Here is an 11899-nt window from a genome sequence, read left to right as displayed (position 1 = left end):
AGGCCGTAGCCATGGAAATCAACATTTGGGGGGGGGGGGGGGGCAAATCTTCCAGAAAAAAAAACCTAAATTTGAAAACGAATTTCCTGCCATTTCCTGTCTAAAATATTTCAAAAAATTCACGAACACTTAGGATGGACTTTTCATTTAATTTTTTACAATAATGTCCAATAGTGTATTGTATTACATTGCTCTGTTTATTATTTTACCTTTTCTTGTTTCATTGTATGTCATGGCAGAGATTCGGGATTAATAAAGTACAACCATAACCACATTCACATAAACAGAAATCTATTTTATAGCAAATTATTGGGGGGGGGGGGGGGGGAGGACATTTTGAGCATATTTGAATACTGGGGGGGGGGGGGGGGGGGGGATGTGACCCCCCCCAATATTTATTATAATAATTACGGCCTTGCCGTACAATACTCGAGTCACAACAGCGAGCGAAAGTTGGCACGGGAGTGGGGTCACAATCTGGTGCATCTGCCGGTCATCTCAGTCAGTCGACCCACGTGGCACCTGCAGGGTCTGTCCCGTGACCTCCTGGCAAGCAGCGAGCAGTCGACACTCCGCGTTGCCCCGGCGTGCACCTAGCCTGGCACAAGCGCCGTGGGGACCGGCACTGAGAAGCTAAACGAAACTTCGTGGCGAACGGCGACTGTTGTTAAATTTCGATTTAAAGCTTTCGTGACTGCAGGGATTCATCTTCTTGGTTCTTTCGGTAAAGTCACGTAGAATGGAAATAATAAAAAAAATAAAACATGATAAAATAATTCTCACGACGTTTCGGCCACAACGCAAGCAGCCGTCCTCAGGTGGAGAACAGGTCTGTCGAGGAGACAAGCGTCTGGGGGCGTTCCATTCAGACGCTGTCTCCTCGACAGACCTGTTCTTCACCTGAGGACGGCTGCATGCGTTGTGGCCGAAACGTCGTGAGAATTATTTTATCATGTTTTATTTTTATTATTTTATTATTTCCTTCTACGTGACTTTACCGAAAGAACCAAGAAGGCGACTGTTGTTGTTGTTGTTGCTGTTGTTGTTGTTCTAACCACCGCACAGCAGCGGAGACACGAGGATAAGCCCTTCATCCAGCAGTGGATCGTACACAGAGTAACTAGTCTGCTCAACTCTCCCATCCACACCCCACTCTCTCTCTCCTCTCTCGCCAGAGTCATCTGAGTGAGTCCCTGGGAACAAACTTGGGGGGAGAACACGAAAACGTCTGGGATGAGAGCTGACAGAGAGGTAAGGTGGTGGTGGTGGGAGTGTGGTGGTGGTGGTGGGAGTGGGTGGTGGAGGTGTGAGTAGTGGTGGTGGGAGTGGTGGTGGTGGTGGGAGTGGTGGTGGTGGGAATGATGGGGGGGCGGGGGGGGAAGCCTCAGACCTGGGCGGGGTACGGGTTCCGCACGCCACCCCTGGTATGCGACGTTTAAAATGGGATGGGCCGTCTGGCAACAAACACACACACACCACACACACACCACACACACACACACACCCACACATACCACACACACACACCCACACACACACCACACACACACACCGCACACACACCGCACAGACACACCGCACACAACACACCGCACACACACACACACCGCACACACACACCACACCGCCACACACACACACCGCACACACACACCGCACACACACACCGCACACACCACACCCGCCACACACACACCGCACACACACACCGCACACAACACACCGCACACACACACCGCACACCACACACACACACCACACACACACACCACCACACACACACACCACACACACCACACACATACACCACACACACACCACACACACACACACCACACACACACACCACACACACACACAGCACACACACCACACACACACCACACACACCACACACACACAGCACACACACCACACAGCACGCACACCACACGCACGCACACGCAGCACGCACACGCAGCACGCACACACAGCACGCACACACAGCACACACACAGCACACACACACAGCACACACACACAGCACAACACACACAGCACAACACACACAGCACAAACACACAGCACAACACACACAGCACAACACACACAGCACAACACCACACAGCACAACACACACTCACACAGCACACACATACCACACACCACACATACACCACACACACACCACACACAGCACACACACACACACACAGCACACACACACAGCACACACAGCACACACAGCACAACACACACAGCACACACACACAGCACACACATACCACACCACCACACACACACACAGCACACACAGCCACACAGCACACACCACACACAGCACACACACACACACAGCACACACACACAGCACACACACACAGCACACACACACAGCACAACACACACTCACACAGCACACACACACAGCACACACACAGCACACACACACAGCACACACACACAGCACACACACACAGCACACACACACAGCACACACACACACACACAAAAAAAGGGTGCGGGTCGTCGTGACGCTGAGCAATCATCGCTGCCCGGCCACCTCCCACAGGTCTACGCCCAGGTGAGCCCAGGTGCGTACACGTCTCGCAGGAGGCACACGGGCCGGTGTGGCGTTACCTGTGTAGGTGCTCGCTAACAGCACTTTCCCCAACAGTCTGTTCAGGCTATACGGGGGTGGGGTGGGGATCTTTGTCTGTGTACCTGTGTGTACCTGTGTGTACCTGTGTACCTGTCGACCGGGCGTGGTGCTGCCCATACCACCCCGAGCGTGTCCCGTTCCGGCCCTTCATAGGTGCGCGCTAACATCACTCGCCCCGACAGTCTGTTGTCGATATACGGGGGATCTTTTTATTTGTACCTGTGCGCGTACACACACCTGTACACACACCTGTACACCACACCTGTACACGCCACGCTGGTGTTGGTGTACGGGGAGCGGTGGCGCAGAGGTTAGCGCTCCGCCACGATCCCGTGAGAGACTCCGATTCACGACCACCCCCCCCCTCAGCAGGCACCGGCGAAGAGGATCATCCGTCCCGGTCCTGGGGGGCCCTCCCCCCTCCTGGGGTGTCGACTCGTCTTCAGGTGAGTACCTGGCGCGGTGGGGGGAGACAAAGGCGGCCGCGGAGGGTGCTGGCCACTCCAAACCCCCCCCTCCCCTCAGTGTCTGCCTTCGGAGGTGCTGCTCGCGAAACAACAGCACTTGGCAGTCAGCTAAACAGGCTATCCGGGCCATCCTTTGTCTTTGGCGTTACAGGTGTGAGCCACCGCTCCCGACCCCCGGGGGCCAGGACACTGGACTGAGGCGAGACGATTGAGACGATCCAGGCCGCGCCGAGAGGGCGTCCGATGAGTCGGGACCAAGACGCGAAGTCATCGTCGCGAGCTCCGGGCCGCCGGTGACGAGGACGCTCGCCTTGGTGGGCGGCCATCACCGGGCCCTCTGGAGACGACTCGGTTCCTTGCCAGGCACCTGTCGGAGTGAGGCGCCTACCTGGCCGAGGCACGCAAGGGCGTCAGGGGTGGGAGGGGGGGAGGAAAAACCCCGCGAGACTCGGTGGCGATACGAGCCAAGGCGAGCGAGACGACATCCAGGTGCCCCGGCCTACTGGGACAGGCCTGCAAGGTCATCCGGGCGTCGAGTCCGCAGGGATGGAGGCGCTGCTGGGACCCCCGGGGAACAGCTTCGCGTCCACGTGTCACCTTGAGGGGCCCCGCACGGCACCGACTCAGGCACCTCCTGAGGGAGCGACTGAGGTACCGGCTGACATGACCCATCAGCTACCCAGTCAGGTGACCACGGAGGTAATCGCTCCGGTCCCGATTGAGTTATCCCCTCAGCTACCGAGTGAGGTGTCCCCTCAGACACCCTCTGGGGTGTTGCCTCAGTCATCCGCTCAGGTCCTGACTCAGATACTCCCTCAGGTAGCCCTCGAGGTACCCCCTCAGGTGCCTCAAGAGATATCTCCTCAGCAACACACCGAGGTACCGACCGAGACATCCCCTCAAATGTCATCTCAGATGTCCCCTCAGGTGTCATCTCAGATGTCCCCTCAGATATCGTCTCAAGTGTGCCCTCAGATACCATCTCAGATGTCATCTCAGATGTCCCCTCAGGTGTCATCTCAGATATCATCTCAAGTGTGCCCTCAGGTATCCCCTCAGGTATCATCTCAGATATCATCTCAGATGTCCCCTCAGATATCATCTCAGATGTCCCCTCAGATGTCATCTCAGATGTCCCCTCAGATGTCATCTCAGATGTCCCCTCAGATGTCATCTCAGATATCATCTCAAATGTCCCCTCAGATGTCATCTCAGATGTCCCCTCAGATATCATCTCAGATGTCCCCTCAGATGTCATCTCAGATGTCCCCTCAGATGTCATCTCAGATGTCCCCTCAGATATCATCTCAGATGTCCCCTCAGATGTCATCTCAGATGTCCCCTCAGATGTCATCTCAGATGTCCCCTCAGATGTCATCTCAGATGTCCCCTCAGATGTCATCTCAGATGTCCCCTCAGATATCATCTCAGATGTCCCCTCAGATGTCATCTCAGATGTCCCCTCAGATATCATCTCAGATGTCCCCTCAGATGTCATCTCAGATGTCCCCTCAGGTATCATCTCAGATATCATCTCAAATGTCCCCTCAGATGTCATCTCAGATGTCCCCTCAGATGTCATCTCAGATGTCCCCTCAGATGTCATCTCAGATGTCCCCTCAGGTATCATCTCAGATATCATCTCAAATGTCCCCTCAGATGTCCCCTCAGATACCATCTCAATTGTCCCCTCAGATGCCCCCTCAGATGTCTCCTCAAGAATCCCCTCAGATACCATCTCAGGTGTCCCCTCAGATACCATCTCAAATGTCCCCTCAGATGTCCCCTCAGATACCATCTCAATTGTCCCCTCAGATGCCCCCTCAGATGTCTCCTCAAGAATCCCCTCAGATACCATCTCAAGTGTGCCCTCAGGTATCCCCTCAGGTATCATCTCAATTGTCCCCTCAGATACCATCTCAAGTGTCCCCTCAGATATCATCTGAAGTGTGCCCTCAGTTGTTAACCCCCGAGATGTCGCCCGCGACCCGGGCCCTCAAGTCGGCCCTGAGGAGGTCGCCGAATGCGCAAGGGGCCACGGAGAGTAGCAGCAGTAGCAACAGCGGCGGCGGCGGCAGGAGCGTCGTGTTCGTCATGGAGAGGAATACCGTCAAAATCTTCTCAAAGGACGAGGAGGAGGAGGAAGAGGAGGACAACGACGAGGTGATGGACGAGGGGAAGCAGACCACGAATTCGTCTGGCGACGTCAACGGAGAAGATGATGATATCGACGATGACGTTCACGGCCTGAGTCCCGCGGACCATTATCAGTACCCCCATAAACAGCATCGTCCTCTCAACAACAACAGCGGCACCACCATCACCACCATCACCGACCTCGTGAACGGCAACGCGGAGAGGAAGGAGCTCGCCAGGCCCGGCGGCGTCGTCGTCGTCGACGGCCGCGGCCCAGCCGAGGCCTCGCGAGCCCCCCTCCTTGCCTGCTCCTCCTCCCCGGCCATGATGCTGCGACACCGGCCCCGGGGCAGCGTCTTCGCCGAGTCTCCCGCCTCGCGGTTGCGCCGCGCGGCCCCGGCGGGCGGGTTGAGCTCGGCGGCGGCGGCGGCGGCGTCGGCGTGGAACCCGGCGTCTGGCCGGGGGCCGATGTTCGTCATCCCCCGGGTCTCGCCGCCGGCGCGGGCGGTGCGGAGAAGCCTCTACCAGGCCTGGTAGCGCGCCCACGCCGTGGCCGCGGCAACCCCCTTGGCACACGCAACCCCGTACCCCTCTCCATCCCTCCTCCTCTACCCCGGACGGGGGTCTCGGCAAACCACCACGGCAAACGCCGCCGCGACCACCTTTATTGTCATCGCCGCCGACTCACCTGGATGGATTCGTGTCACCTGGACACGCGGCTGGCCGTGAGAGACTTGCACCCGGCCACGCGGCGACATCCCGGGCACCACTGGACCCTGTAAGTCCCTAAACTCCACCATTAACCCCTCACCCCTCACCCCGCCGCCCTCCCCAATGACCCTAACGCTCCAAAAACCTGACCCCTAACCTCAAGCTCTAACCGCCTCACCCTCAACGTGAGTCCTGATCCTGAACCTTCAAAGCCTCTAGCCCTCTCGCCCTGACTACTGCCATCTGCATACAAGTCCCCATCGCACCGTGTGGCCGAGAGCAGAACTCGACTTTGAACTCGTGCGAGGACTCCGCACAGATGGATACCATAGCAGAGCATAGCGTGGCGGAGCGAGGCGACCACCAGAGCGGAGATGGAGCGATGTTTGCCAGTTGTTTGTGTGTGTGTGGGGGGGGGGGAGCCTTCATCCAGCAGTGCATCGAGAATGGCTGCTGATGTGGTTTTGTGTCTCGCGACGCGCTACGGACCCGGCGACCAGGAATCCCCTAGGTCGACTCGGCCTCAAATGAGTCACTTGGGGAGACAAAGGCGGCCGGGCGTGGTGCTGGCCCACTCACACCCCCTCGTGTGCCACAGTGCCGGTCTTCATAGGTGCTGCTGCTGCTGCTCGCTAAACAGCACTTGGCTCAACATGCCGTTACAGGGGGGGCACATGTTGCATATACAGTATGCGTCAGTCGTTCTATGTAATGTTCTGCACTTGGGTAGGTGTCGCGGGTTATTTTATGTACAGAGGGGATGGTATTGGTTGTGGCCATTATGTGTCTGGGTGTTGGTCACGTGGGACGAGGGAGAGTGAGTTGAAATCATCATCATCACCGTGAGATCATCATCATCATCACCATAAGATCATCATCATCACCATGAGATAACCATGATCACCATGATATCATCATCATCGTGAGATCGTCATCACCACCATAAGATCATCATCACCATGATATCATTACCACCACCATAAGATCATCATCATCATCACCATGAGATAATCATGATCACCATGATATCATCATCACCATGATATCATCATCATCATCACCAACATGAGATCATCACCCTGAGTTCATCATCGCCATTATAACCCCGTTTTACCAAGAGTCTAAATCAATAATCGTGATTTAAATCACCGTCACATCGCGGGGGGTTTTCACTCACTGTGTATGTCGCCATCATCACCGCCACCATCATCATCTACACACCTTAATCATCATCGCCACTGCCTTCATCATCATCATTATCTACATATGAAAATCACCATCATCACCCTACATCACCATCACCTACATATCAAATGTATCATCACCACCACCATCATCATCATCGTCTACACATCCGGATCACAATAAATGTCCATCATCTACACATCTTAATCATCACCACCACCGCCATCATCATTACCTACATATGAAAAACACATTCCTGCTGCGGAGGGAGCTGGTAGGAACGTTGGGTTGCTCGGTCAATGGCCTGCAGGGTCAACAGCGGCGTGGTGTATTCCGCAAATATGCCCGACTGTGAGGGCGGGCACAAGCCGGCGTGAGTAGGTTAGACGTTGAGTTTTATAAGGGCACCACGGGGTGACCAGCCCCTCCCCACCCAGCCCCACCCCACCCAGCCCCACCCCTTCCACCTTCCACCCAGCCCCACCCTCCCCACCCAGCCCCTCCCTGCACGACGGACGGACGGACACAATAATCCCTTGTGGGCTGGTGTAACCAGGAGGTTCCTACCAGTATCGCCATAATCACCCTAAATTATCATCACTTTAATCGCCTACACATCAAATCACCGCCATATACATACAGTGCCTTCATCAACATCATTACCGTCATTATCTAAACCACCACCACCATCCCGCATTCCTGCGCCTCCTTGCGACCGAGTCAGCAACAGCCTCTACTCGTATACGGTTCTTATTACAGAGACTCCTCTACTTACGAACATACTCGTATACGGTTATTACAGGGACTCCTCTACTTACGAACGTACTCGTATGCGATTATTACAGGGACTCCTCTACTTACGAACGTACTCGTATACGATTCTTATTGCAGTGACTCCTCTACTTACGAACACACTCATAGACGGTTCTTATTGCAGTGACTCTTCCACCTACGAACACACTCGTAGACGGTTCTTATTACAGGGACTCTTCCACCTACGAACACACTCGTAGACGGTTCTTATTACAGGGACTCTTCCACCTACGAACACACTCGTAGACGGTTCTTATTACAGGGACTCTTCCACCTACGAACACACTCGTAGACGGTTCTTATTACAGGGACTCTTCCACCTACGAACACACTCGTAGACGGTTCTTATTACAGGGACTCCTCTACTTACGAACACACTCGTAGACGGTTTTTATTACAGGGACTCCTCTACTTACGAACACACTCGTAGACGGTTCGTATTGCAGTGACTCCTCTACTTACGAACGAATTAGGTTCCAGAGGTTCGTACGTCGATCTGTTCGTAAGTCGATCTCTGTTCGTAAGTCCAACTTGACTCGTATCGATTCCAAACGCGTTGTACGGCGTGTACACTAAACACGGGGAATGGCTTTTAAAGTTGCATAATCTCCTGTAGATGCCACTGGTTTTTAAATCCTTTATATTAAGTTCACTTGCTTGCTTGCTTACGACCGTGCAAATCTTTCGGTCGTTTTTTAACCCACTTCCCGTGATCCAATCGAGCTGACATTTTGCACACAGACTCGTTGTGCGTGACAATGCATTTTCGTGAAAAAAAAATTCCTAAATTTTACACTGTTTAGGGAAATTTTTTTAAATATTTAATTACCAATTGTTTAATGCTGCCAGACAATCATCTGACCCATAGGTGGCAGCCATCTCAAGCCAGAGGACGAGAGGACTCTAGCCGCCCCGATTGCCACGCATATAAAGGATTTATAGTGAAAAACTTTGTTTTTACGGGTTTACTTGTTCACGTTCTGCAGATGCAGATGCCACCACCGCCATTCGTTACGCCGCGGTTGACTTTACGACGCTCGATCCGAACAGGCATCTCGACATAGGCACAGGTTTGTTCGTATCTCTGAAAGTTCGTGAGTCAAATGGTCGTAAGTAGAGGAGTACCTGTATTATAGAATTGCTGGGGCACAAGCCAAAGGTCCACCACCCCCCCCCCCGCCCCAAACGTCGAACGGCCAGCAACACGCAGCACTATGATTTGTAATATATGAGAGCGAATACGTTTCTTGAATTGGCACGTCGCGATTCGATTACTCGTTGCGATTTGATTTCGGACTTGTTTGATCTCGTGACCGTCCAATCGCGATTTCTCTCCCCTCCCCCGCATGTCTCCCTCCTCCTCCCCATGTCTCCAAAATCTCCCCATGTCTCCAAAATCTCCCCGTGTCTCCAAAATCTCCCCATGTCTCCAAAATCTCCCCGTGTCTCCAAAATCTCCCCATGTCTCCAAAATCTCCCCATGTCTCCAAAATCTCCCCGTGTCTCCAAAATCTCCCCATGTCTCCAAAATCTCCCCGTGTCTCCAAAATCTCCCCATGTCTCCAAAATCTCCCCGTGTCTCCAAATCTCCCCGTGTCTCCAAAATCTCCCCATGTCTCCAAAATCTCCCCGTGTCTCCAAAATCTCCCCATGTCTCCAAAATCTCCCCGTGTCTCCAAAATCTCCCCATGTCTCCAAAATCTCCCCATGTCTCCAAAATCTCCCCGTGTCTCCAAAATCTCCCCGTGTCTCCAAATTCTCCCCATGTCTCCAAAATCTCCCCGTGTCTCCAAAATCTCCCCGTGTCTCCCCCCTCCTCCCTATATCTCCTTCCTCCCCATCTCCTCCCCATGTCCCGCTGTGATCGTGTACTCTGTATCGCTCAGTATCTTCTGCTGGAGACCGTGGACACAGTCGGTTCGATGTCTATCATCATCGGGGCCTCGCCTCGTCGCGTGATATTTGCGGGAACGATGCCCATGGTGCTTGTTTCTTGGTGAGCCAAGTCGCTCTCGTGCAAATTAACCTCCATCCCGGCATCTCGATTTCTCACCTGGTCTAGACAAAAACACATTCCTCCTGCGGAGGGAGCTGGTAGGAACGTTGGGTTGCTCGGTCAATGGCCAGGGTCAACGGCGGCGTGGTGTATTCCGCAAATATGCCCGACTGTGAGGGCGGGCACAAGCCGGCGTGAGTAGGTTAAACGTTGAGTTTTATAAGGGCACCACGGGGTGACCAGCCCCTCCCCACCCAGCCCCACCCCTCCCTCCCCACCCAGCCCCTCCCCACCCAGCCCCACCCCTCCCAGCCCCTCACCACCCAGCCCCTCCCCACCCTCCCCACCCAGCCTCTCCCCACCCTCTCCACCCAGCCCCTCCCCACCCTCTCTACCCAGCCCCTCCCCACCCTCTCTACCCAGCCCCTCCCCACCCTCTCTACCCAGCCCCTCCCCACCCTCCCCCTCTCCACCCAGCCCCACCCCTCCCATTTTTTGATGCACGACGGACGGACACAATAATCCCCTGTGGGCTGGTGTAACCAGGAGGTTCCTACCAGTATAACAACTCCTCTATCGCTTTTCATTGCTGAAGGGGGTTGCCTCCCCCCCCCCTCCCTGAAAATCCTGGCTCCGTCATTTCTTCCCAATAGCCCGCTCGTCTGCGTACGGTGCGAAAGAAGTTCAACACAATTACATACATACCGCGAGGGGACAGATGGTATCTGCATATGCTAAGTGATCCTGTATTTTAGTAGCCGGTTTTAAGTGGATCCTGTGATCAGTCGTACGAACAGCTGTAGGGCGATGTAAGTCGAGACGGATGTGGTGATGTGTGGCCAAAATAAATCGTGGACTCTTCCGGAGTGAAGCACTGTGTACACGGGATCACGCAACTCTATATATTAAAGGTGTGTCTAATGGTGAGTGTAAGAAACCATTATTATCTATCGCAACATTGCCAAGTGCCTGACAACACGGTAACAACTGCCAAGCCCGACTGCTCGACACATACACAAAGATCCCCCGTGTAGCCTTAACAGACTGTTGGGGCAAGTGCTGTTAGCGAGCAGCACCTATGAAGGCCGGCACGACACCACGTGCACACACACACACGTGCACACACACACACGTGCACACACACACACGTGCGCACACACACACGTGCACACACACACACGTGCACACACACACACACACGCAACAACAACCGCCATTCGCCACTAAGTGGCGGTGACGTCACCACGGCGCTTGTGCCAGGCCATGTGCACCTTGAGGCCACGTGAAGTGTCGAACGCCCGCTGGCAGGAGGTCACGGGGCAGACCCAGCAGGTGCCACGGGTCGACTGACCGAGATGACCGAGATGACTGGCTGATGCACCACCTGTGCCCCCTACTGTGCCAACTTGCTGTGCTTTAGCCACCCGGCGCTCCGCTCGTTGTTGTGAGCGTCGCTCCTCCGCCCTCCGTTGTTGTTGGAGGGCGACTGCCTCCAACTGCCCAGTAGCGTCCTTCACGAGCCTCCTCCACTGAGGCCGATCTTGACACCGCTGGTACCAGTCATCGGCAAGTCCACTCAGCTCCACGTCCTCCTGTACCACATCACTCCATCTCTTCTCCAGCCCGTGCCGCGCCCGTTTAGCCCCCTCGATCCGGCCGAACAAAAGCTGTTTAGGCATGCGCACTCACACGTGCACACACACACACGTGCACACACACACACCCACACATACACACGTGCACACACACACACCCACACACATAAAGATCCCCCATATAGCCTTAACAGACTGTTGGGGCAAGTGCTGTTAGCGAGCAGCACCTATAAAGGCCGGCACTGCACCACGAGGGGGTGGGTGGCCAGCACCACGCCCGGCCGCCTTTGTCTCCTCACTCGCGATGTCCTTACGCACCGCACCAGGTACTCATTTGAGGTTGAGTCGACCTAGG

At 54.7% G+C, this 11899-nt stretch overlaps 1 protein-coding gene across 2 annotated transcripts; it reads left to right on the top strand.

The window, feature by feature from the left end:
* Window positions 1–2303: 2303 nt before the first annotated feature.
* LOC144740048 (uncharacterized) lies at window positions 2304–7110 on the top strand. Of its 2 annotated transcripts, none has more exons than XM_078622933.1 (2): window positions 2304–2563; window positions 3260–7110. In XM_078622933.1, the coding sequence occupies exon 2, from the start codon at window positions 3655–3657 to the stop codon at window positions 5779–5781; it is 2127 nt and encodes a 708-aa protein (XP_078479059.1). In that variant the 5' UTR covers window positions 2304–2563; window positions 3260–3654; the 3' UTR covers window positions 5782–7110. The 2 variants fall into 2 exon arrangements, with proteins under 2 accessions (XP_078479059.1, XP_078479058.1); XM_078622932.1 differs by lacking the exon at window positions 2304–2563 and adding an exon at window positions 3014–3087.
* Window positions 7111–11899: the final 4789 nt, after the last annotated feature.

The sequence above is a fragment of the Lampetra planeri genome, unplaced genomic scaffold (assembly GCF_965212315.1).
Source record: "Lampetra planeri unplaced genomic scaffold, kcLamPlan1.2.h2 scaffold_1866, whole genome shotgun sequence".
Taxonomy (NCBI): domain Eukaryota; kingdom Metazoa; phylum Chordata; class Hyperoartia; order Petromyzontiformes; family Petromyzontidae; genus Lampetra; species Lampetra planeri.
Note: the sequence above shows the minus strand (reverse complement) of the source record. Positions and strands in the feature narration are given on the sequence as shown.

What these genes read in the sequence shown, in the direction of transcription:
- LOC144740048 (XM_078622933.1), top strand. Translation starts at nt 3,655, where the DNA reads ATGGAGGCGCTGCTGGGACCCCCGGGGAACAGCTTCGCGTCCACGTGT.